Raw genomic sequence first — 27,125 nt, forward strand, 5'->3', positions numbered from 1 at the left:
TTGCAATATAATATGAAAGATAATGTTACGCCGAGTAAATAGATAACCACTTGCCGACCGCCCGCTGCAGTTTTACTGCGGCAAGCTGGCTCGGCTGCACGAAACAGGAAGGGGTGTGGCCTTGACAGGAAGGGGTGGGTCGTAGTTAAATTAGGGGGTGCACAAATTTAGTCCGGCCTAGGGCAGCACAAAACCTAAATACACCACTGGGGGGGGGGGTGACCTGTCATCAATGTCCATGGCATCCCCAATACATGTGTACATATGGGGGGGGGTGACCTGTCAATGTCCATGGCAACTACATGTGTACATATTGGGGGAGGGGGGGTGACCTGTCGTCAATGTCCATGGTAACCCCTATACATATGTACATATGGGGGTGACCTGTCAATGTCCATGGCAACCCCTATACATATGTACATATGGGGGGGGTTGACCTGTCATCAATGAACATGGCATCCCCAATACATGTGTACATATGGGGGGGGGGGTGACCTGTCATCAATGTCCATGGCATCCCCAATACATGTGTACATATTGGGGGGGGTGACCTGTCATCAATGTCCATGGCAACCCCTATACATGTGTACATATTGGGGGAGGGGGGGGGGGTGACCTGTCATCAATGTCCATGGCAACCCCTATACATGTGTACATATGGGGTGGGGGGGGGGTTACCGGTCATTAATGTCCATGGCATCCCCAATACATGTGTACATATGGGGGGGGGGGTGACCTGTCATCAATGTCCATGGCAACCCCTATACATGTGTACATATGGGGGGGGGGGGGGTGACCTGTCATCAATGTCCATGGCAACCCCTATACATGTGTACATATTGGGGGGGGTGACCTGTCATCAATGTCCATGGCAACCCCTATACATGTGTACATATTGGGGGAGGGGGGGGGGGTGACCTGTCATCAATGTCCATGGCAACCCCTATACATGTGTACATATGGGGTGGGGGGGGTTACCGGTCATCAATGTCCATGGCATCCCCAATACATGTGTACATATGGGGGGGGTTGACCTGTCATCAATGTCCATGGCAACCCCTATATATGTGTACATATGGGGGGGGGTGACCTGTCATCAATGTCCATGGCATCCCCAATACATGTGTACATATGGGGGGGGTGACCTGTCATCAATGGGGTGGAAGGATCCAATGAAAGGGTGTCGGTTATTTTGTATCTATCAATATCCATAACACTTACCAATCCCGGTGTCTGTATTTCGGGGAGGTCCACTGGCTTTACGGCCGGAACCAATACAGCTAAGAACGGCTCTGGCGCAGCCGCGCACAAAAGCCCGAGCCCTCTTCATTTTGGAGGGCTTCTTGGTTGGGGTATCTGCAGGATGGTCAATGATACCTCCTTCCATAGCTGCTCTTCCTATGGGGGTTTTCTCTTTGGTGTTTTTAAGAGAAAAAAGCTGTTTACATTTAAATTGGTTCATTATTAAGAATAATGAAACACGCTTTAAACGTACAACAATGAAATCGCAATGAAATTGAAATCGCAATGAAATCAAATCCAATGAAATCGCAAGAAATATAAAGACAGGTCTTCACTGGTCAGCGTCAACACTTGTCTCAGTGATTTCCCGCTCCTGCAGCTCCTTATATAGGCCCAGTCTCCACTGGCTCCTCCCACTAGTCATGTGACTTGTTTTTCTTTTTTTTTTTTTTCTCATGGTGACTCAGCAAAAAAAATAACTGACGATTTTTCTTAAAGGAGCCTCGTCCTTGTTTGTGAGCTGTGTGAATTCAGCCTGTAGGCTCAGTATACGGATCTAATAGGGATACGGCTCCGGTAATAACAGGTTTTTCTGGAAGTGACAGTTATTTTCACTGACATTTAACCCTTACAGCCCCATGGCTGAAATAAAGATCTGTATTCCTATGATAAGACGGTGAATGGAGCCTCCATAGAGATCAAATCTTCCCATTTATTTCATCATTCTTACAAAAACAATTATTTTTTCCATTTTTAACCCTTTAACTGACAAACCATTTTATTTTTTTTTTTGCTTTCCACTTTTAACCCATTCACTACCAAACTATATATGTCATTGTTTTTTTAAACACTTAACTGTAAAATCAATGTTTTCCCCTTTTCATTTATTAACCCTTTTACTGCCAAACCAAGTAACCCTCTCCACACACACACTTTAACCCTTTCACTGCCAAATCTTTATATATATATATATATATATATATATATATATATATAAAATATAAATAGTGGGAGGGGTTTAAAGGTGTGGGTAACTAAAACAGAACATGCAAGAGTTCCACAGACATGTATAAACTTCAGCACAATTATTTAAAAAATAAAACTTTTCCATTACGTCTGATTTTGTGTACATTGGAAATAAATGCAGAGCTAACACTTAATCTGAGCCGACCATAAAGGATTATTTCACCTTTTACCTAAGAATAATAAATGTCATTTTTTGGGCAGGTAAAAAAATATACATTTCCTTTTTTTTTTGTTTTATTTTGTATTTGCACATTATTATATGTATGTATACACCATCTTCCTGTTTTAAGCACTTCTGGATGGCGCCTTTTTCTGACACTTGTTTACAAGTTAAAATCTTTTTTTTTTTTGCTAAAAAATATTAAGAACTCCCAAACATTACATGTTTTTTTTTTTTTTTTTTTACCAGAGACCCTAGGGAATAAAATGTTGATTGTTGCAATATTTTTCATCACACCTTTTTTTGCGCAGCGGTCTTACAAACGCAATTTTTTTGGAAAAAATACAATTTTTTGAATAAAAATTAAAAATACAGTAAAACAGTAAAAATGTAGCCCAATTTCTTTCTATAATGTGAAAGGTAATGTTACGCCAAGTAAATAGATACCCAACTTGTGATTGTTCAAAATTACGCACGCTCGCGGAATGGCGACAAACATTGGTACTTAAAAATCCCCATAGGCGACAGTTTAAAAAATTCTACAGGTTACCAGCTTAGAGTTACAGAGGGGGTCAAATTATTGCTCTCGCTCTAACGATCGCTGCGATACCTCACATGTGTGGTTTGAACACCGTTTACATATCTGGGCGTGACTTGCGTATGCGTTCGCTTCTGCGCGCGAGCTAACGGGGGACGAGCTCTTTCATTTTTTTTTTCTTATTCATTTTATCTTTTATTTTTTATTTTTACACTTTCCTTTAAAAAAAAAAAAATGTTTTTGCTCATTTTTTTTCCTATTACAAATAATGTAAACATCCCTTGTAATAGAAATAAGGAGGACAGGACCTCTTTAATGTGAGAGCTGGGGTCAAAAAGAGACCTCACACCTCACATCTACACTAAAAAAGAAAAAAAAAAAGTAATTTTTTTCTCATGATAAAAAAGCGACGTATGACGTCACTTCAGTCCTCCAAGGCCATAGAGTGGAGTGGGGGCCATCCTGCTCTCACTCGACTTCCTGTCTGGGAGGAGAACGGACCGGATCGTTTTCCCCGCTACCAACGGGTCCGGTAAGCGGGGGAACGACTGGGAAGCGGTGGGAGGGTGGGGGAGTACCTTATCCGCCCCTGGGACCACCCTTATGTTAAAGGAAACCGCCCACCATTTAAATAAATACCGGGGTCATGGCAGCTTTCTGTTTAGTAGTGTTTGTGAGGTCATGTGACTTCCTCTTATTACATTTACATCATTCTGCTAAATAATAATAATAATCCCCGTATTCTGGGTTTGGTTTTGTTTCAGTAGTTATGCAGCAAGGGTACTGTCTGATTTTATTTTTTTTCATGCTCCAGAGGCATGCATAGTGTATATATATATATATATTAATGCAATGTCTATCTATCCATACACTGTATACAGCATACGGTATTTATATATATATATATATATATATATATATATTTATATATTTATTTATATTTTTGTAAAATATATACAGTATGTGTATATATATGTGTGTATATATATATATATGTATATATCTATCTATACACTGTATATATAAATGTATACTGAATACAGTATATATATTTATTTATATTTTTTGTATAATATATATATATATATATATATATATATATATATATTTTCATTTTTTTTTTCCTAATGCAATAACTATCTGTCTATATATCTATCTATACACTGTATATATAAATGTATACAGAATACAGTATATATATATATATATATATACATATATATATATATACATTTATGTATTTATATGTTTTGTATAATATATACAGTATGTGTGTATCTTTGTATCTATATATACTGTACATATATATGTGTATATATATATATATATATGTATACAGAAAACAGTATATATATACAGTATTATATATTAGAGCATGTACCCTTCATCATGCTCTAGAGGCATACCTAGTATATATATATATATATATATATATACACACACACGCACATTTGTTTTTTAATGCAATGTCTATATATCTATCTATACACTGTATATATAAATGTATACAGAGTACAGTATATATACAGTATAGTATACATATTTTTTTATTTATATTTTTTGTATAATATATACAGTATGTGTGTGTGTGTGTGTGTATATATATATATATATATATATATAATTATTTTAATGCAAGGCCCTATACATATATATATACACAGTGCATAGATACATAGATCTTGCATTTAAAATCATAACTGAAAAAGGTGATGGGGAGGTCGGGGGTTTGTCAGTCTGTTGGGTTTTCTCCCTCACATTGGGCAGCCAATCAGATCTGGCCATTCCTCCTGAACGCCTGATAAATGTCTCCTGCAGACCAACTGCCATCTGAAGGAGTGGGCAGTTATGAATGGTCCACCCCTCCCCCGTTGGAAGATTTTCTCCTCTAATGGCAGCTAAAATTGTTTGGATTTCCCCATCACTTCCTAACCCATTAATGGGGACACAGAAAGCATTAAAACCTTCCAGGGGCTCTAACCCTTCCCTCCTCTATCCAGTGACCCTGCAATGTGTATTTAGTAATGACCCCCTCCCCCTCCAAAAAAAAAAAAAATAATAAAAAAAAAAAGATATATATATATTATTCAATATAATTCCCTCCAGTTCCTTGCATTATAATAGAATGAGATCCTACATACCCTCTGCGTGTCTCCGCCGGGGTTTTAGGGGAATACAGGGGGGGCAGATGGTGTTTAGAACTGCCCTGAGCCCCCGCCTGATGGCCTTACACACCCTCCTACGAGGGGCTTTGGGCTGTGCGGGGGGCTGGTATTCTCCTGATGAAGCTGCAACCATTTTTGATTGCATAATTGGTTCTTCTTTGTTGGTATACAGAAGATCCGCAGACTTTATCGCTTTTGGTTCGCTATAAAAACGCGCTATTATAAAATAACAGGCAACGTCTCAGAGCAACAGAATTCACGTCCTTTCCCTACAAGAGACTCTCAGTGAATCGGCCTAACTGCCAGCGACAGCTCCTTATATTGGGCTTCCGTTGCTATGACGACAGAGTTCCATATGTGGTCACATGACCTGGGCTGCCTTCTAGCTGACAAAATTCTATTTTTACATTTCTTAACCCTGTGTTTCCCAGGACAGTTTTGACATTTAACACACTTATTAAAATAAACATGTTTTTTTTTCCTAGACAATGGCTTATAATACCCAAACATGATATATTTTCTGAACGCAGCGACCCTGGGGAATTAAATGGTGGTTGTTGCCATATTTTATGTCACACGATATTGGTGCAGCCATTTATTAAACACAAATTTTAGGGAAAAAAAATACACCAAAATAAATTTTAGCACACATAAACACAATATAGTACCCAATTTTGTTTACTAAAATATAAAACATGGTGTGGCATTGAGTAAATAGATACGAAATATGTGAAGATTTAATATTGTACATGGCTGTGAAATGGTGAAAAAAAAATGACGTTACCTAAAATTATCCATAGGTGGCGCTTTAGGAGTCTTTACAGGTTATCAGTTAAGAGTTTATGGTGATCTCTGGGGCTAGATGTGGAGTGCTTTAATTTTTTTTATTTTTTATTTAATTTAAAAAAAAATTACACATTTTAAAATAATGTTCCCAATTTTTGCTGTGACAGAAAAAAAAAAAACAGATTGTAACCAGAGATTATATCTCTGGTATATATACCACTTTTATTGATAATACTTTAATGACAAGTTTTCACCATTGCACATGGCTGTGAAATGGTAAAAAAAAAAACAACGGTACCTAAAATTATCCATAGGTGGCGCTTTAGGAGTCTTTACATGTTATCAGTAGAGTTTATGGTGATCTCTGGGGCTAGCGGGAGGGGTGTTTTAAATTTTATTTTTTTTTTCATTTAATTTAAAAAAAAATGTACACATTTTAAAACATTTTTCCCACTTTTTGCGGTCACAGAAAAAAAAAATTGTGACCAGAGATACACTTTATTAATTATACTTCAAGGATAAGTTGGAAAATTCCTAAAACACTAAGACATGAGAGGATGACATCTGATTGGTGGATGTGTGACCAGAGATATACTTTATTGATCTCTGGGGCTAGGGGGAGGGGTGCTTTAAATTTTATTTTTTATTTTTTCATTTAATTTAAAAAAAAATGTACACATTTTAAAACATTTTTCCCACTTTTTGCTGTCCCAAAAAAAAAAAAAAAAAAAAAAAAAAACAATTGTGACCAGAGATATACTTTATTGATTATACTTCAAGGATAAGTTTTTTCACCATTTCACATGGCTGTAAAATGGTGAAAAAAAATACAACAGTACCTAAAATTATCCATAGGTGGCGCTTTAGGAGCCTTTACAGGTTATCAGTTTAAAGTTTATGGTGATCTCTGGGGCTAGGGGGAGGGGTGATTTAAATTTTATTTTTTATTTTTTTTATTAAAATTTAAAAAAAAAAATTTACACATTTTAAAACATTTTTCCCACTTTTTGCTGTCACAGAAAAAATAAAAAATAATTGTGACCAGAGATACACTTTATTGATTATACTTCAAGAAAAGTTGGAAAATTCCTAAAACACTAAGACACGAGGGGATGACATCTGATTGGTGGATGTTTGATGTCTGCAGCCATTTTTATTTTTCCAGGTCAGCTCTGAATTGGGGAGAGGGGATCACCGGAAACTCCATATTGTTTTTGTATCACACTGGTGTCACTCCAGGGCAGAGCAGCCTAACCACACCCCCTGCTCCACCTTCTCCCTTCCCTGACTCCACCCACATCCCCATATGCAGCCATGGGTAGCAATATGTTTGCCACACCCCCTGGTCCGGCACTCTGATAGGGACCAATGATATAAGGGGGGGGGGGCACTCTGATAGGGACCAATGATATAAGGGGGGGGCACTCTGATAGGGACCAATGATATAAGGGGGGGGGGGCACTCTGATGGGGCAGCTGATATAAAAGTTATTTGTAAGCAGGAAATACCATAATGTTTTATACACAAAAGGTACAATAAAATAATAATTAGACACACACAATAAAAATTAAAAGTTATATGGTTCATTTATTATTAAATTTTATTAAAATACTAATGAATAATCTGATTCAAATATATAAAAATAAAAAAATAAAAAAACTTTAATAAAAACGTTTAGAAAACCCATTTATTAAAAAAAAAAAAAAATAAATAAACACATCGGATTAAAATTTAAAACTATTTATTAAGTATAAAAACAAAATTCACAAAAGCATAGAAATCAGTTTATCAGATGTTTACATTGGTATTCAAGAATAGAAGAAAAGAAAAGAGAAAGAGAAGAGGAAAGGAGGAAAGGAGGAAAGGAGGAAAGGAGGAAAGGAGGAAAGAAAGAAAGAAAAAGAAAATATTTTAATCACCCAAAAAGAGTTGCTTAAATGTGTTCAAAAGGACAGATAGTGTAACGCTCCTGAGTTTTTATATGGTGTGGATTTTCAGCTGCAGAAATAGTTCCACGTCAGTAGCCATGTAAGAGATATGCTGAGATACCATTCCCAACCTCAATGACTCATCATGTGTGGAAGGTCTTATTTCAGCCAGTAAATACACACAATTAGCAAGCTGGTTCCTAGAGTGACTTTATATATGTGGTAACACAATGATGAAGGTTGAGGGATAGGTTGAGTGGAGGAGGTAGGTGATAGACACTTGAAGGTGAGACAGTAGCAGATGGATGCAGGAAGGTTTAGCAATGTTGTATGATAGCAGATGATAGAATAGCAGGTGGACATACAAAAGAGATCAACCCAGTGCAGAAAAGTAGCAGTAGTCTCAAGAGCTAGCAATCTAGTTTATGCAGATGTGATAAACAGTCTCTACTATGCAGAGCTAGATAGTGTAAGCTTAGTATAAGTTTATAGAGAATTCCCCTGCGGGGTACTTAGCACTATTAGCGATACAGCCGAAGGGTGGTTCAGGAGAGGCGGATGATCCAGTAGCGGGATACAGGGATCAGCGCAGCGAGGTTCCGTCAGCGAAGTAAGCTTGCAAGCATGGAAGCTTCAAGCAAGGTTAGCATCCAGATAAGGGTGTTTGAACGAACACATGTGAGTGAGAGCCGACGCCTTAAATAGCCATCTAGTCCGGCGCTGAGTGATGACAGCTCCAGTCTTAAAGGTGTATGCGCACCTTTCCAAAAGTAAATGGTAGGGCGCATACACTTGTGGAAAGTGTAATTTAGGGTACCAAAGGTACCGGAACATTACAGATAGAGAGCAAACCGTTATCCTTTCTTCTCTCAAAGCTAGATCTAAAAAAATAATTAATATTATTAATACATTTTATTTATTTAAAGTGGCTCTAAAGCATAAACATGTTTTACCTTAAAGTGTTACTAAACCCACAACAGTAAAATCAGTCTGTATATGCGGTAAAGCATACTTGTTATGCTCACATTGCAACCTATGGGGTTAATCCTCCGCATTGTGTTAAAAAGGCTGTTTGATCCTGTCTCCTCTGATCCTCCCCTTCTTCCAGTGTCTCCAACTCATCTCTGAATATATAGTGACTGCAGGCTCCTCGGGAGACCAGATATAGAATGATTACAGTGAGTGGTATATATATATATATATATATATATATATATATATATATATATACACAGTTAGGGGTATATATTTATGAATACAGTGAGGGGTATATATATCTGTATATATGAATACAGTGAGGGATATATATATATATATATATATATATATATATATATATTTATTTATTTATTTATTATATTATTTTTTTATTTTGGGAGGGTGCATGTGATCGGCACAGGGCCAATCAGTACTGTCCAGACAGAGGGTCAGGGGTCATGCAGCCTCTTAGGACACTCAGGGGAGAATGAAAACTCCTCCTACAAGCTTTAACCAGACGCTGATAGAAGTCACAAGACTGCTACATACTGCTGATGAGAAAAGGTATTTAGAAGTTTATAATTACTAAAACTATTGCATTTCCATGTTCTGTGTACTGTGGAAGACCAGATATAGTGAATGCATGCTTCTGGGTAGAGCAGATATAGTGAATGCAGGCTCCTGGGGGAACCAGATACAGTGAATGCAGAGTCCTGGGGAGACCAGATATAGTGACTGCAGGCTCCTGGGGAGACCAGATATAGTGACTGCAGGCTCCTGGGGAGACCAGATATAGTGAATGCAGAGTCCTGGGGAGACCAGATATAGTGAATGCAGAGTCCTGGGGAGATCGGATATTGTGAATGCAGAGTCCTGGGGAGACCAGATATAGTGAATGCAGAGTCCTGGAGAGACCAGATATAGTGAATGCAGGCTCCTGGGGAGACCAGATATAGTGAATGCAGACTCCTGGGGAGACCAGATATAGTGAATGCAGAGTCCTGGGGAGACCAGATATAGTGACTGCAGGCTCCCAGGGGGACCAGATATAGTGACTGCAGACTCCTAGGGAGACCAGATATAGTGACTGCAGAGTCCTGGGGAGACCAGATATAGTGATTGCAGGCTCCTGGGGAGACCAGATATAGTGACTGCAGGCTCCTGGGGAGACCAGATATAGTGACTGCAGGCTCCTGGGGAGACCAGATATAGTGACTGCAGAGTCCTGGGGAGACCAGATATAGTGACTGCATGCTTCTGGGGAGACCAGATATAGTGACTGCATGCTTCTGGGGAGACCAGATATAGTGACTGCAGGTTTCTGGGGAGACCAGATATAGTGACTGCAGGCTCCTGGGGGAACCAGATATAGTGACTGCAGAGTCCTGGGGAGACCAGATATAGTGACTGCAGGCTCCTGGGGGGACCAGATATAGTGACTGCAGGCTCCTGGGGAGACCAGATATAGTGACTGCAGGCTCCTGGGGGAACCAGATATAGTGAATGCAGAGTCCTGGGGAGACCAGATATAGTGAATGCAGAGTCCTGGGGAGATCAGATATAGTGAATGCAGGCTCCTGGGAGACCAGATATAGAATGAATACAGTGAGGGGTATATATATATATAAAATAAACTAATATGCTCAGTTACACTCCTGAGTAGACAATAGTACTGTGGCATCCATCCCAATTAATGAAAAAGAAACAACATGGAGACGCCACCAAAAGGTTGATGTTCCAAACAGAACGGGGGAAGGGGGATGTTGTGATGCTTGAGTCAAGGGAATGTGAAGCAAGAGATACTATTATATAAAAAGATATCAAATTTTATTAATACATATCATATTAAAAGGATATTCATGGCAGAGGAAGCACAGAATCACAAAATCACAAAAAATATATTCACAAAGATAATACAAAAAATGCCAATTAGCGAATAAACACTAATGGAGTGAGTGAGTCTAGAGAACCTTCAATACATCAGAAAGGATTTGACATATATGGTGGGTTCCACACATTGGGAGATATTGCTGGAAAAAAGAGTAGGGCGACCAATGAACACCAACACGTTTCAACTTGATATAAGCCTTCTTCAGGGGGTATATGTATTGGTCCACACTTCTATATATATGTTACAAAAAATAATAAATCATTATACCAAGAAAGCACAACATAGAAGAATATCTATCTGAAGAGGACTTTGAACAGGCAAGCAAGAAAACTTACATGCGTGTATAGCCCATCCACAGGTGACTTAGCACTGATGCATTGTGGGTATTAGCATGTATTCAATCCACAGATAAAAAAGCCCGGGAGCAAGTCAGAGCGGAAGCCCCCCTCTGAGGACCAAAAGGACAGGAGCCTCAAGACATTTACATTTTTTGTAACGTATATATAGATTTCTTCTCCCCAAGAAATGTTGACCAATACATATACCCCCTGAAGAAGGCTTATATCAAGTTGAAACACGTTGGTGTTCATTGGTCGCCCTACTTCTCGTTTTTTCCAGCAATATCTCCCAATGTGTGGAACCCACCATATAGGTCAAATCCTTTCTGATGTATTGAAGGTTCTCTAGACTCACTCACTCCATTAGTGTTTATTCGCTAATTGGCATTTTTTGTATTTTTTGTATTATCTTACACAGTCAAAATTGTGAGGGATATATATATATATGAATACAGTAAGGGGTATATATATACGGTGAGGGGTATATATATATATGAATACAGTAATGGGTATATATATACGGTGAGGGGTATATATATATATGAATACAGTAATGGGTATATATATACGGTGAGGGGTATATATATATATGAATACAGTAATGGGTATATATATACGGTGAGGGGTATATATATATATGAATACAGTAATGGGTATATATATACGGTGAGGGGTATATATATATATCCTCCTCACTGTATTCATATACATATCTCCTCACTGTATTCATATATATATCTCCTCACTGTATTCATATATATATCTCCTCACTGTATTCATATATATATCTCCTCCTCACTGTATTCATATATATATATATATATATATATATATATATATATATATATATATATATATATATACACACAGTGAAGAGGATATATATATATATTCTCCTCATTGTATTCATATATATATCTCCTCCTCACTGCATATATATATATGAATACAGTGAGGAGGAGATATATACTGTATACACCACATCTATATACAAAGGTTTGAATCGCCCGCCCTCTCCTCTTTGCCTAACTCTCATTGGTTGTTCCTATCACGTGACCAGGAAGCCCTCTCCCTTCGCCCAATCAGCTCCCGCGCATAGTAACTTCGGCGGGTCCTGTCTGAATGTAGATGCCGTGCAAGGTAAGCTGTGCGGTACCGAACGTTACGGTAATAGGGGGGTGGGGAGGGACGGTTCCGGTGCTGTAAGGTGACAGAGCGGTCCGCTGTTCAGCTCCGATAATGAGGCGGGGCGGGTTGTAGTACGGAGGGGGATGGGGGTGCTTTGGGTGAAGGGGGGCAGAGTGGGCTTATATTTATTTATATATATATATATATATATATATATATATATATATATATATATAGGGGGGGGGTCAGTCAGGGGCCACAAGGATGTGCTATACATACTATGATCCCTATTATATGAGTATAGGGGACCCCAGGAGTGGCCCCTGATATATCCAGAGGGCCCCACAGCCATCTAAGTGTAATAAATGAGTGTTGTGTCAGGCTGCGGTCACCCCATGCAGGTACGGCGCAGCGTTCATCCGGTCCCCCCTATGCAGGTACGGCGCAGCGTTCATCCGGTCCCCCCTATGCAGGTACGGCGCAGGGTTCATCCGGTCCCCCCATGCAGGTACGGCGCAGCGTTCATCCGGTCCCCCCTATGCAGGTACGGCGCAGCGTTCATCCGGTCCCCCCTATGCAGGTACGGCGCAGCGTTCATCCGGTCCCCCCTATGCAGGTACGGTGCAGCGTTCATCCGGTCACCCCATGCAGGTACGGCGCAGCGTTCATCCGGTCCCCCCCATGCAGGTACGGCGCAGCGTTCATCCGGTCCCCCCATGCAGGTACGGTGCAGCGTTCATCCGTTCCCCCCATGCAGGTACGGTGCAGCGTTCATCCGTTCCCCCCATGCAGGTACGGTGCAGCGTTCATCCGGTCACCCCATGCAGGTACGGCGCAGGGTTCATCCGGTCCCCCCATGCAGGTACGGCGCAGCGTTCATCCGGTCCCCCCATGCAGGTACGGCGCAGCGTTCACCCGGTCCCCCCATGCAGGTACGGCGCAGCGTTCATCCGGTCCCCCCATGCAGGTACGGCGCAGCGTTCACCCGGTCCCCCCATGCAGGTACGGCGCAGCGTTCATCCGATCACCCCATGCAGGTACGGCGCAGCGTTCATCCGATCACCCCATGCAGGTACGGCGCAGCGTTCATCCGATCACCCCATGCAGGTACGGCGCAGCGTTCATCCGGTCCCCCCATGCAGGTACGGCGCAGCGTTCATCCGGTCCCCCCATGCAGGTACGGCGCAGCGTTCATCCGGTCCCCCCATGCAGGTACGGCGCAGCGTTCATCCGGTCCCCCCATGCAGGTACGGCGCAGGGTTCATCCGGTCCCCCCATGCAGGTACGGCGCAGCGTTCATCCGGTCCCCCCATGCAGGTACGGTGCAGCGTTCACCCGGTCCCCCCATGCAGGTACGGCGCAGCGTTCATCCGATCACCCCATGCAGGTACGGCGCAGCGTTCATCCGATCACCCCATGCAGGTACGGCGCAGCGTTCATCCGTTCCCCCCATGCAGGTACGGCGCAGCGTTCATCCGGTCCCCCCATGCAGGTACTGCGCAGGGTTCATCCGGTCCCCCCATGCAGGTACGGCGCAGCGTTCATCCGGTCCCCCCATGCAGGTACGGTGCAGCGTTCACCCGGTCACCCCATGCAGGTACGGCGCAGCGTTCATCCGTTCCCCCCATGCAGGTACGGTGCAGCGTTCATCCGATCCCCCCATGCAGGTACGGTGCAGCGTTCATCCGATCCCCCCATGCAGGTACGGTGCAGCGTTCATCCGATCCCCCCATGCAGGTACGGCGCAGCGTTCATCCGTTCCCCCCATGCAGGTACGGTGCAGCGTTCATCGGGTCCCCCCATGCAGGTACGGCGCAGCGTTCATCCGTTCCCCCCATGCAGGTACGGTGCAGCGTTCATCCGGTCCCCCCATGCAGGTACGGCGCAGCGTTCATCCGTTCCCCCCATGCAGGTACGGTGCAGCGTTCACCCGGTCACCCCATGCAGGTACGGCGCAGCGTTCATCCGATCCCCCCATGCAGGTACGGTGCAGCGTTCATCCGATCCCCCCATGCAGGTACGGTGCAGCGTTCATCCGATCCCCCCATGCAGGTACGGTGCAGCGTTCATCCGGTCCCCCCATGCAGGTACGGCGCAGCGTTCATCCGTTCCCCCCATGCAGGTATGGTGCAGCGTTCATCCGGTCCCCCCATGCAGGTACGGTGCAGCGTTCATCCGGTCACCCCATGCAGGTACGGTGCAGCGTTCATCCGATCCCCCCATGCAGGTACGGCGCATCGTTCACCCGGTCACCCCATGCAGGTACGGCGCAGCGTTCATCTGGTGACCCCATGCAGGTACGGTACAGCGTTCATCCGATCACCCCATGCAGGTACGGCGCAGCGTTCATCCGGTCCCCCCATGCAGGTACGGCGCAGTGTTCATCCGGTCCCCCCATGCAGGTACGGCGCAGTGTTCATCCGGTCCCCCCATGCAGGTACGGCGCAGCGTTCATCTGGTGACCCCATGCAGGTACGGCGCAGTGTTCATCCGGTCCCCCCATGCAGGTACAGCGCGGCGTTCATCCGGTCCCCCCATGCACCAGGTAGCTGTCTCTTTGCTAGCTGCCTTGTAGGGCGGCCATTAGAGCTGTACGATTCTGGATAAAATTCATCATTGCAGCTAGTGTTACAGGGAACTTAGGGAGATGGAACCGAGTACTACATGGACTTTTGTTGTCCCATGGGGGACTAAAAAAAAATGTTAAAAAAAAAGCAATAATTCAATAACGCCCTCGGCTATTTTGCCACAAATATGCGCACCGCTGTTGGCAAGTGGTCAAGAGACATAACTTGGGAGATGCGCATGTATTGCTGAGATGTATCAATTTAATTTTTCCTTTTTCCTATCTGTTTATCAACTCTAAATGTCCGGTGCCTCCATTCCCTTCTTCTAAGCATTACATTTCCTTCCTTAGGCACCCTTCAGACACTGATGGAAGACACTAGAATGCAGACGCCCTCATCGAGGCCTAGGCAGAGATTGAGCAAACATGAACAGACTGCCCGCCGCTTTGATGAGGCTGTGGCCTACTTCAAGCGCAGTACGTAAAAGGTTTTGAACCTTCGCTTGTGCCATTGTTGTCCAGCTGCGGATTATTTTCCTAAGTTTTGTTGCTGTTTTTTATGTTTCTAGTTACTTCCAAAGTCACATCAAGAGGAAACCCTTTTCTTCAGCAGCATCTTGCAACAATAGAAACCGTTGGATTATCTGAAGGGATTCCTGCGGAAGGAATTGACATTCTTCTCAAGCTGGCTCTTAGTGGCCACCTTGGTAATTATTGCATAATTTTTCGTAATTTTTCACTTCAATCGATAATTTAGGCCTGGGGTCTCCAAACTTTCAAAAGAAAGGGCCAGTTTACTGCCCTTTACACTTTAGGGGGGCCAAACTGTAGCTAGTGGGAGTAGAAATGTCAAAGACTTGGTGGTCAGTGGGAAAAAAAACTAAATTACATCATTGGTATCAGTGGGAGGAATAGTGTCCCATCATTGGTGTCAGTGGGAGGAATAGTGTCCCATCATTGGTGTCCGTGGGAGGAATAGTGTCCCATCATTGGTGTCCGTGGGAGGAATAGTGTCCCATCATTGGTATCAGTGGGGGGAATAGTGTCCCATCATTGGTGTCGGTGGGAGGACTAGTGTCCCATCATTGGTGTCGGTGGGAGGACTAGTGTCCCATCATTGGTGTTGGTGGGAGGAATAGTTCCCCATCATTGGTGTCCGTGGGACAAATAGTACCCCATCATTGGTGTCTGGGAGAATCTACTATCAACTGCTGGACTGGGAGATGGACTGGATAATCTAGATCCGGAGGGTCCCCCCAGTCTGGCCAGCGAGCGCACGCATGCTTCAGTCTCGAGCTAGGTTAGCCGTGACATAGCTCCACTGGTTGGGGGCTGGCCTGCGAGTTAAACGTCTGGCGAGGGTGCGTACGACCTGGCCTCGGCCTGAGTCACAGCATTCCTCCTGGCCGACAGCCACCCACATTCCGATGGAGTGGTGGTCTGTCAGGAGGGGTGCCCACCCTGTTCTTGGTTTGAGAAGTAGTTGTCCTCCCCTCTACACTTGGAGGGTTTTTAGGGTGGACGTGGGCCCCTCCCTTGGATGGTGGGACCCTCGAGTTTCCCCCCCCCCCCTTCCAGCCCTCTAAAAATTTGGTGGTCACTGTGGGTCCCTCCCTGGGTGAGGTTGTGAGCTGGCTTTTGCCACATACTCTTAAGGGGGGCTTGTTGGAGTTGCTCCTGACCGTTTTTTTCCTGGTGCACAACAGGGGGTTGAGCACCCAGTGAGTCTGGCTGGGATGAATGCACTCGCGGCTGGGCCTCCAAGGTCACGTGGTTCCACAAAGTCATTCAGTCCAGCTACAAGATCAAGATTACCTTTGGTCTCGCCTCGGGTCCGGTGCTAGCATTGTTGGGTCAGCGGGGGATCTCAGTACTGGGGTACCTGGATGATCATCTTTTGCGTGCAGAGTCTCTCACTGCTCTGATGGACACCTTGGAAATTACCCTGCGGTCTCTGAGGAAGTTTGGTTGGATTCAGAAACTTCAGAGTCTGCTCTAGTTCCGTCCACAAAACTGGACTATCTGGGTGGATTCGGACTCAACCAGAGTGTTGCTTCCTCTGGAAAAACTCCAGAGATTGCAGGAGGCAATTCAACTTCTGTTATCCTGAGACGGTCATCCCTCTGGGCTTGCATGCGGTTGCTGGGCCTGATGGGGTCTACCTTCGAGGCGGTTCCATTTGCACAGTTCCACACGAGATCTCTGCAAAAAGATTCTGGTGAAATGGGACAAGAATCCACAGTCTCTAGAGGTGGCTTCGTTCTCAGGCCCTTCGACAGGGAAATCCTTCTCCCCCCTGTACTGGGCAGTTGCCACCATGGATGCCAGCCTGTCCGGGTGGGGAGGCGTTCTCGGCACAGCTTGTGCTCAGGGGGGGTCTGGACTCGGGAAGATTCCAGACTGGCGATCAACATAGTAGAACTCTGAGTGATCAGACTTTGTCTGGATTATTAGACAATTCGTCTTCAGGGGTGTCCGGTATGAATTCAATCGGACAATGCCACAGCCGTGCCCTATGTCAATCGCCATGGAGGCACAAGAAGTGTCCTGGCGGATCACTGAGTAGCCGGTATTCTAAAGTGGGCAGAACGATCATTCCAGCCCTCTCTGCTGTACACAATACATGGAAGGGTGTCGGAGCTGGCGGCGTTATCTTGTCGTTCACTTTACCTGTTGGTTTACAGAGCTAAGGTGGTTCTTCGTCCCTGTCCGTTGTTCCTTCCAAAGGTCGTCTTTGATTTCCATTTGAACAAAGACATTGTGTAGCCTTCCCTATGTCCCAGGCCTAAACATCCTAAGAAAATTGCTCTGCATTCCTTGGATGTGGTTCTTTAACTACTTCCCCTGGTTGAACGTCACATGACGTTGTGGGGTTTAAGTGGGGATATTTGAATGATGCCTGCACCTGCAGGCATCTTTCAGATATCATTTGTTTCTTCAGGCGATTCCCTACAACATAAGAACGATCATAGTGGCTGAATAGCCGCTTGATCGTTCTTGCAGGCGGCGGGAGGGGCCCTCCGCTGCTTCTACTGGCTCGCCTGTACAATCGACGAGCCGGAGAAGGAATCGGCCTCCGGGCGTAAGTGTACCATAGAGACTGCGAGGACCAGATGGTCCCCGGCAGTCTCTGACTCTCGAAGGCCCGGGCGTGACGTGATGACGTTACGACGTTACGCCCGGCCTGGCAGTTTCAATACTGCCGAGATATCGGCATGCAGCTGAGATCCTTTTCTTTTTTTTTTTTTTTTCTTTCTTTCAGGCTTTCTAGCCTGTAGGGGAGATCTGAGGTCTTATTGACCCCCAGATCTCCATAAAGAGGACCTGTTACTCACTATTCCTATTACAAGGGATGTTTACATTCATTGTAATAGGAATAAAAGTGATCAAAAAAATAAAAATTAAAGGGAAAGTGTAAAAATAAATTTTTTTTTATTTATTTTAAGTGCTGCCATCCTCGTTTGCGCGCACACAGAAGCAAACGCATGCGTACGTCGCGGCCACATATGTAAACAACATTAAATCCATACATGTGAGGTATCGCCACGAACGTTGGAGCGAGAGCAACAATTTAAGCCCAAGACCTCCACTGTAATTCTAAACTGGTAGCCTGTAAACATTTTTAAAGCGTCCCCTATAGAGATTAAGTACCGATGTTTGGCGTCATTCCACGAGTGTGCGCAATTTTAAAGCGTGACATGTTGGGTATCTATTTACTTGGCATAACATCGTCTTTCACATTATACAAAATAATCGGGCTAACTTTAGTGTTTTTTTTTTTTTTTGTTTTTTTTTTTATTCACAGAACAGTTTTTTTTTTTCTCCAAAGAGACGCGTTTGAAAAATTTCTGCGCAAATACCGTGTGACATAAAAAGTCACAATGACCGCCATTTTATTCCTTAGGGTCTCTAATAAAAAAAAAAAATATATATATATAATATATAATGTGTGTGTTTGGGGGTTCCGAGTAATTTTCTAGCTAACAAATGAAGATTTTTACATGTAGGAGCGGAGTGCCAGAAATCGCCCGATATTTAAGTGGTTAACCACTTGCCTACCGCCGCAAGTACATATACTGCGGCGGTCAGCCCCGGCCCGGCAAAGTGACGTGTATATATACGTCACTAGCCTGTGACCGGCTTGTGAGCCAATAGCCGGCAAGTGCGCATCCGCCCTGGCTCGTTCACTAAGGAGTCGGTGCGCGTGACCGGCGGACCCGATGTCCGCCGGTCACACTGCGATCGTCGGTAGAGCGGGAGAAAGGCGGGCGGCTGATATAAACAAGCGGCCTGTCATTCTCCCCTGTGTAAAAATGGAGATCAGACGGTTCTACTATGTAGGACCGTTGATCTCTGTTTTTACAGTAGTAGCCATGTCCCATCACAGTTAGAAGCACACCCCTAGGACACACTTAACCCCTCCCTCTCCAATACAGTTAACCCCTTCCCTGCCAGTGTCATTTATACAGTAACCGTGCATATTTATAGCACTGATTACTGCAGAAATGTCACTGGTAACCCCAAAAGTGTCAAAAATGTTAGTCAAGGGTCTGATCTGTCTGCCGCAATGTCGCAGTCCCGCAAAAAAAATTGCAGATCGCCGCCATTACTCAAAAATGACAAAAATCTTTCCCTTTGTTAGTAAAAGCGATAACTTTTGCGCAAACCAATCAAAATACGCTTTTTGCAATTTTTTTTTCCAAACATATGTAGCATAAAACAAATTGGCTGAAAATGTTAAAAATTTTGATTTTTACATTTTTTTTTTTTTTGGGAATTTCATATAAAAAAATGTGAAAAGTATTGTTTATTTTTGCAAAATTTACGCTCTCTTTTTGTTTAATAGCGCATGATCAAAAAATCGCACAGGTGATCAAATACCATCAAAAGAAATCTCTGTTTGTGGGGAAAAAAAGGACATCAAATTCGTTTAGGTACAGCGTCGCATGACCGCGCAATTGTCCGTTAAAGTCACGCAGTAAAAAATCGCAAAAAAAACCCTGGTCAGGAAAGGGGTAAAATCTTCCGGGGCTTAAGTGGTTAAGGAAGTCAGACTCAGACCTCGAAAAGGGTTGGCCGTTTCTGCTGCGACCATTTCCAGGGGGGGGGGGGGAGGGCCAGAGCCGCATCATTTGTTATCATCCTCTAGAAAACGTTACTGGGGTTGATGCATATCACCCCGCTACAGCCACTTCTGCGAGCTGACGTACAGGTATGTCGGTATGCGGGAAGGGGTTAGGGTCCCCCTTTTATCCAGCAAACCCCCAAGTGTTCTGCTTCTGTTCAGCCATAGATAGGCTGATCCTGTCTCAAATGTGCTGTCATTGTGATTGTAAGACCCCGTTTACACTGGGGCGACCTGTCAGGCGACCTGGTCGCCGTAGGTCGTCTGCCATAGGGAAGCTGCGGACCCGTTCTAATAGGAGCGACACAAGTCGCTCCGACTTAGAAAAAGGGTCCAGAGCTTCTTTGGGATGACCCGGAGCGACCTGCATTGACTTCAATGATATGAAGTCCGTGCCGGCCGCTCGGAGGTCGCCCCGGCAAGTAGCGTCGCCCCAGTGTGAACGGGGTCTTAGCCATCGTTTGTATAGAGTTATATATTTTTTTTTTTTTTTACTTGTTTGTATTTTCACGTGTTTGTTTGGTTTGTAATCCCTGTTTTTTGGTCTTTTTACATTACTATTTTTTTATACTTGTTTTAATGGCCATAATGTTTTATTTTCTTTCTCAGTGGATAATGTGAACACACACATACTGAAGAGCCTTGTTCCGGCTGCGGAAATTTTTGAAAACACTTTAATCTCTGCCGTGTCTCTGTTTTGCACTGGAAGAGCTTCCACAAACATTCAGGTATTGTAACACATACTAGTTTTATTTTATACTGTTAGTAGTGCCAGCACGGGACAAGCATATATATTGTGCTTGCTGTAAATTGCTTAGGTTTTTTCTTGCTGGAGGCTGCCATTTTGTTGAAGCCCAGAGCCCCGGAGTAGCAGAAAATCTTTAGACTGTAAACAGATCGGCCTCTAGTGGCTTTGACAGTACCAAAAAATAAGGAGCAACTAAGCATGTGCAAAGCAGGACGAGACCGTGTATAACAGGATTTTATTTATTTCAGGTACTTGTATAGCGCTGTCAATTTACACAGCGCTTTACATATACATTGTACATTCACATCAGTCCCTGTCCTCAAGGAGCTTACAATCTAAGGTCCCTAATTCACATACATACACAGTAGGGCCAATTTTTTTTTTTTATACAGGATCCAATTTAACCTACCAGCATGTCTTTGGTGTGTGGGAGGAAACCGGAGTACCCGGAGGAAACCCACGCAGGCACAGGGAGAACATGCAAACTCCAGGCAGGTAGTGTCATGGTTGGGATTTGAACCAGCGACCCTCTTGCTGCTAGGTGAAAGTTCTAACCACTACATAACCACTTCTGGACTGGAAGGTTTTACTCGCCCCCCCCCCCCCCCCGTAATGACCGGCCATTTTTTGCGATACGGAACTGCCTTTCTTTAACCACTTGCCGACTGCCTAACGCCGATCTACGTCGGCAGTCAGCCCCTCACAGGCAAAGTGACGTAGGGCTACGTCACTAGCTTGTGAGGGTCTAGGGAGCGAGCGCTCCCGCGCGGTCACGGACCCCCCCCCCCCCCCGCGTGTGTAACCGCGGACCCGATGTCCGCCGGTCACTCTGCGATCGGCAGGGGAGAGGGAGAAAGTCAGGCAGCTTGTGTAAACAAGCTGCCTGTCATTCTCCCCTGTGTATGAAGGATGATCATACGGTTCTACTATGTAGAACCGTTGATCACTCTCCATACATCTGAAGCCACAGCCAATCACAGTAGAAAGCACGCCCCTAGGGACACACATAGCCCCTCCCTTTCAAAAAAAGTTAACCCCTTCACTGCCAGTGTATTTTTACAGTAACAGTGCATATGTATAGCACTGATTACTGTAGAAATGTCACTGGTAACCCCAAAAATGTCAGTCAAGGGTCCGATCTATCCGCCCCAATGTCGCAGTACCGCAAAAAAAATCGCAGATCGCCGCCATTACGCGTTTAAAAAAAAAAACAACAAAAATGACAAAAATCTTTCCCTTAGTAAACGCGATAACTTTTGCGCAAACCAATCAAAATACGCTTTTTGCGTTTTTTTTTTTTTTTTTACCAAACATAGGTAGCATAAAACAAATTGGCTGAAAATGTTAAAAAATTTTGATTTTTACATTTTTTTTTGGGGGGGAATTTCATATAAAAAAAATGTGAAAAATATTGCTATTTTTGCAAAATTTACGCTCTTTTTTTTTTGTTTATAGCGCGTGATTTAAAAAATCGCACAGGTGATCAAATACCACCAAAAGAAAGCTCTGTTTGTGGGAAAAAAAGGACGCCAAATTTGTTTAGATACAGTGTCGCACGACGGCGCAATTGTCCGTTAAAGTCACGCAGTGCCGAATCGCAAAATACCCCCTGGTCAGGAAGGGGGTAAAATCTTCCGGGGCTTAAGTGGTTAACTGACAATTGTGCAGCCGTGCGACGCTGTACCCAAATAAATCGAATGTTCTTTTTTTTCCCCACAAATAGAGCTTTTATTTTGGTGGTATTGGATTACCTACTGCTATTTTTTTTTTTTTTTTTTTTTTTTTGCGCTTTAAATAAAAGAAGAGCGACTATTCTGGAAAAAAATTTTTTTTTTTTTTCTACTCTGCTACTTTTTCCCAATAGAAAAAATTTGGAAATCACTTTTTTTCATTATTTTAGGTCAATTTGTATTCTGCTACATATTTTTGGTTAATAAAAAAAATCCCAATAAGTGTATATTGATTGGTTTGCGCAAAAGTTATTGCATCTACAAACTAGGAGAAAGATTGTCATTTTTTTTAACCGGTTGCCGACCGCCGCACGACTATATACTGCGGCGGTCAGCCCCGGCCAGGCAGAGTGACGTATCGGTACGTCACTCGCCTGTCACTGACTTGAGAGCCTATAGCGAGCGGGCGCGCGCCCGCCGAGGCGCGCGCCCGCCGCGGCTCGTTCACAGGCAAGTCAGTGCGTGTGCCCGGCGGACTCGATGTCCGCCGGCCACACTACGATCGCTCCTGTGAAGGGAGAAAGACAGAGCAGCTTGTGTAAACAAGCTGCCTGTCAGTTCTCCCTGTGTAAAAGTAAAGATCTGACCGTTCTACTATGTAGAACGGTTGATCTTTGCTTTTACACCAATAGCAATGTCCCTACACAGTAGAAAGCACGCCCCTAGGACACACTTAACCCCTCCCTTCCCAATAAAGTTAACCCCTTCCCTGCCAGTGTCATTTTTGCAGTAACAGTGCATATGTATAGCACTGATTACTGCAGTAATGTCACTGGTAACCCCAAAAGTGTCAAAAATGTCAGTCAAGGGTCCGATCTGTCCGCCGCAATGTCGCAGTACCGAAAAAAAAATCGCAGATCGCCGCCATTACGCGTTAAAAAAAAAACCACCAAAAATGACAAAAATCTTTCTCTTTGTTAGTAAACGCGATAACTTTTGCGCAAACCAATCAAAATACGCTTTTTGCGATTTTTTTTTACCAAACATAGGTAGCATAAAACAAATTGGCCGAAAAATGTTAAAAAATTTTGATTTTTACTTTTTTTTTTGGGGAATTTCATATAAAAAAATGTGAAAAATATTGTTATTTTTGCAAAATTTACGCTCTTTTTTTGTTTATAGCGCGTGATCAAAAAATCGCACAGGTGATCAAATACCACCAAAAGAAAGCTCTGTTTGTGGGAAAAAAAGGACGTCAAATTCGTTTAGGTACAGCGTCGCACGACCGCGCAATTGTCCGTTAAAGTCACGCAGTAAAAAATCGCAAAAAAACCCCTGGTCCTTTAGCAGCCAAATCCTCCGGGGCTTAAGTGGTTAAAAACATTTTACATTTATTTTTTACTAGTAATGGCGGCGATCTGCGATTTTTAGCGGGACTGCGACATTGCGGCCGACAGTTCGGACCCCTAAGGAACGGTCAAGGATGCAGCGACCATCTTCCTGGCTCGCTCCTTAACAACCAGCTCTTGTAAAGACGCCTGTGGCCATTGGCTCCAAGGGGTAAAATGTGTGAACAGAGCCTTATTATTTTTTATTTTCTAGAAAAGAGAACTTTTAAAATTTCTCTGGTACTTGTTCAGGCCCTTCCTCCTTTATAGGGTGATGGCGCTTGATTCCTTTCTCCTAGTTCTCTTGTGTTGTCACACAGGCTTCCTTTGCAGACTACAAGTGACTGTGTAGCTGTACATTACACAGGTATAGAGAACCGTTGTCACCATCAGGAAACCCACACTTTTTTTTTTTTTTTTTTTTTCTTTCCTCTGCAGGTCCTGTTTCTTCGATGGTTGATCTCTGTGTCTGACCTCGTTTCTCTTAAAGAGGTCCTCTCCCCTCTCTACAACTTTTTTTTCTGTGTGCTCCAAGATGACACATTGGTAAGAACACCTATTGTTTGTAAGATTTAACTATTGCCCCCCCCCCCCCCCCACTCCTACAGATATACTGTGGCAGGGGCAGGCCCAGTCACCTATGTATACGTGACTAAGCCTCTGTGGGGTTAGGAGCGCCCACCGCGCCCCTCCTGCAACTGCTGTATCCATCAAAACACTGTTAGGCCTCTTTCACACTTGTGCGACTTGTCATGTGATTTGGGACTGCAAAGTCGCATGACAAGTCGTACTCCATGATTTGCAATGAGTACCGTTCATAGCTGTACGACTTCAAGTCGCAACGACTTCAAAGTAGTCCCTGCACAACTTTGGGACGGTTTTAATGCGTTTTGAGGTCCAAAGAAATAGGCATTGCTTCAAGTCCAGTCAAAATCGCGGTAAAAACCGCGTGACTTTTAGGTCACATAAGTGTGAAAGGCCTTACCGATGTTTGGTAACTGGGTATCATGTGATCGTTATGATTGGTCATAGCGATCACATGATAACAATGTAAACAACCTGTCGTGAATGGCTTTCCATTCAAAAACAGCTTACTGTTGTGATCTGTGATTGGCCAAATCAATCACCTGGTACCTGGCTACCTGTACCATGTGATTAGCTTAGCCATCCACAGATCACAGCAATAAGCAAGCTGTTTATGAATGGTTACATGGCAGCTAAAACAATTGCCAATTGCTGTATAAGCGGTAAGTGTAAAAAAAATAAAATAATAATCACAATAAACTAATAACCCCCCCCCCCCCCCCCCCGAGTAGTTAAGTGTTACTATGGTGACACTGAACTACTGTAGACAGTGTGTAAAAAAATGAATAAAAAATGTATTTATTTTTTACATCCTGTCACCTGAGGAGAGCCGGTAAGCAGCAAATGTGACGGGGGACATCACTGATAACCAGGGCACTAGAGCTGCACGATTTATCGTTTAAAAATCGCGATCTCGATTCAACCCCCCTCCCGATCTTATTCCGGCATTTCCACAATTCAGTACAGAGCTGTTCTCTGCTCACAGCTGACCGCTGTCAAAAAAAAAAAAAAAAGCAGCAAAGTTTATCAGAACATTGCTCAGTACTGAGATAAAAACAAACCCTGTATCATTTGGTTCTTTTTAGATCAAATGAAAAATGGAAATGAACTTCCATCTGTAAAGGAGGGCAATTTAAAGTGGAGTTCCACCCATTTTAGTGACTTTAGATGTATGTAATCCCCCTTTAAAAGGACTTTTACCAATTTTTTTTTTTTTTTTTTGCTAGTAAATACCTTAATTTCTGCTTTATTTATCCTCTTCTCACTTCCGGGTCCGGTCGGCGATTACAGTGTGTGCTGGGATGTATCTCAGGCCATGAAATCTCGCATTATTACACAGGATATGAGCTGTACTGCGTGCTCTGCCCCGCCCCGCCTCCTCTCAGTGAGCTGTACTGAATGTATTGTATTGAGGCCGTGCTCTGTCCCGCCTCCGCCCTGCCTCCGTCCCGCCTCCTCTCAGTGAGCGAGGACTGAAAGCATTATATCCTCACTGAGCTCACTGAGAGGAGGCGGGGCGGAGGTGGGTCGGAGGCGGGGCAGAACACGCAGTGCAGCTCATCTCCTGTGTAATAATGCGAGATTTCATGGCCTGAGATAAATCCCAGCACACACTGCGCATCGGCGAATGCCGTAATCGCCGACCGGACCCGGAAGTGAGAAGAGGATAAATAAAGCAGAAATTAAGGTATTTACTAGCAAAAAAAAAAATCGGTAAAAGTCGTTTTAAAGGGGATTACATACGTCTATGTAATCCAATTTATTAAAAATGGGTGGAACTCCACTTTAATCTTTTAAAGACTAGGCCTTTTTCTGACATTTGTTGCTTACAAGTTAAAATCAGTATTTTATGCTATAATATTACTTAGAACCCTCAAACATTATATATATATATATATATATATATATATATATATATATATATATAATTTTTTTTTTTTTTTTTTAGCAGAGCCCCTAGAGAATAAAATGGCAGTCATTGCAATATTTTATGTCACATGGTATTTGCGCAGCGGTCTTTCAAATGCAATTTTTGAGAAAAAAATACATTTCAATGAATTAAATAAAAAATAAACAGTAAAGTTAGGCCATTTTTTTTTTTTTTGTGTAATGTGAAAGATGATGTTACGCCGAGAATCGTTATTCTCATTTTATCCAGAATCGTGCAGCTCTACAGGGCGCTGATCATCTGTGTTCTGGTTATCAGTGCAGCCCAAATAGTGCCAATCAATGCCCATAAGTGCTGCCCATCGGTGCAGCCTCATCGGCGCACATCAGTGAAGGAAAAAAATTACTTATTTGCAAAATGTTATAACGGAAACTAAGAAAAACATTTTCTCTTTCGTTCATTGATGGACACAGTTCCTGATTTTTCAGAACCATTGGGTTATACTGCCCTCGATAGGAGTAGGACAAAAGACAGGAAAAAGCTTGACTACGCCTATGGGCAGTCCGAGGGGGTATACACCCACACTCGGCTACAGGCACTCCGTATTTATCTGCCTAGTCAGGAGTAAGGACCTAGTTCCTTGATGGGATCTCTGGTCCTAGCAATGTTTTTCCTTTTTAAATAGATTTTTTTCCTATCTTTGTTATTTTGTTCCTGTGAGGATCTACTATCAACTGCTGGACTGGGCAATGGACTGAATAATTTAGATCCAGAGGGTCCCCTCAGTCTGGCCAGCGAGCTCGCGCAGGCCTCAGCTCTGCGCTAGGTCAGCCGCGACATAGCCCCACTGGAGGGGGGCTGGTCTGCGAATTAGGCGTCTCACGAGGGCGCATACGACCTGGCCTCGGCCTGAGTCGCAGCATTCCTCCTGACTGACCGCCACCCTCATCCCAATGGAGCGGTGGTCTGTCAGGA

General features: G+C 43.6%; 1 protein-coding gene across 1 annotated transcript in view; it reads left to right on the forward strand.

Annotated features, from left to right (window-relative positions):
- The first annotated feature begins 12,164 nt into the window (after positions 1-12,164).
- The window catches only part of CENPI (centromere protein I), a 114,391-nt gene continuing 99,430 nt past the window's right edge, over positions 12,165-27,125 (forward strand). Inside the window, exons 1-5 of the mRNA XM_082262855.1 lie at positions 12,165-12,192; positions 15,098-15,223; positions 15,316-15,453; positions 20,481-20,599; positions 24,116-24,223. Coding sequence (XP_082118981.1) covers positions 15,115-15,223; positions 15,316-15,453; positions 20,481-20,599; positions 24,116-24,223 — 474 coding nt within the window. The 5' untranslated portion in view covers positions 12,165-12,192; positions 15,098-15,114. The remainder of the gene's footprint in view (positions 12,193-15,097; positions 15,224-15,315; positions 15,454-20,480; positions 20,600-24,115; positions 24,224-27,125) is intronic.

The sequence above is a fragment of the Pelophylax lessonae genome (assembly GCF_965119305.1).
Source record: "Pelophylax lessonae genome assembly, chromosome: 7".
NCBI lineage: Eukaryota > Metazoa > Chordata > Amphibia > Anura > Ranidae > Pelophylax > Pelophylax lessonae.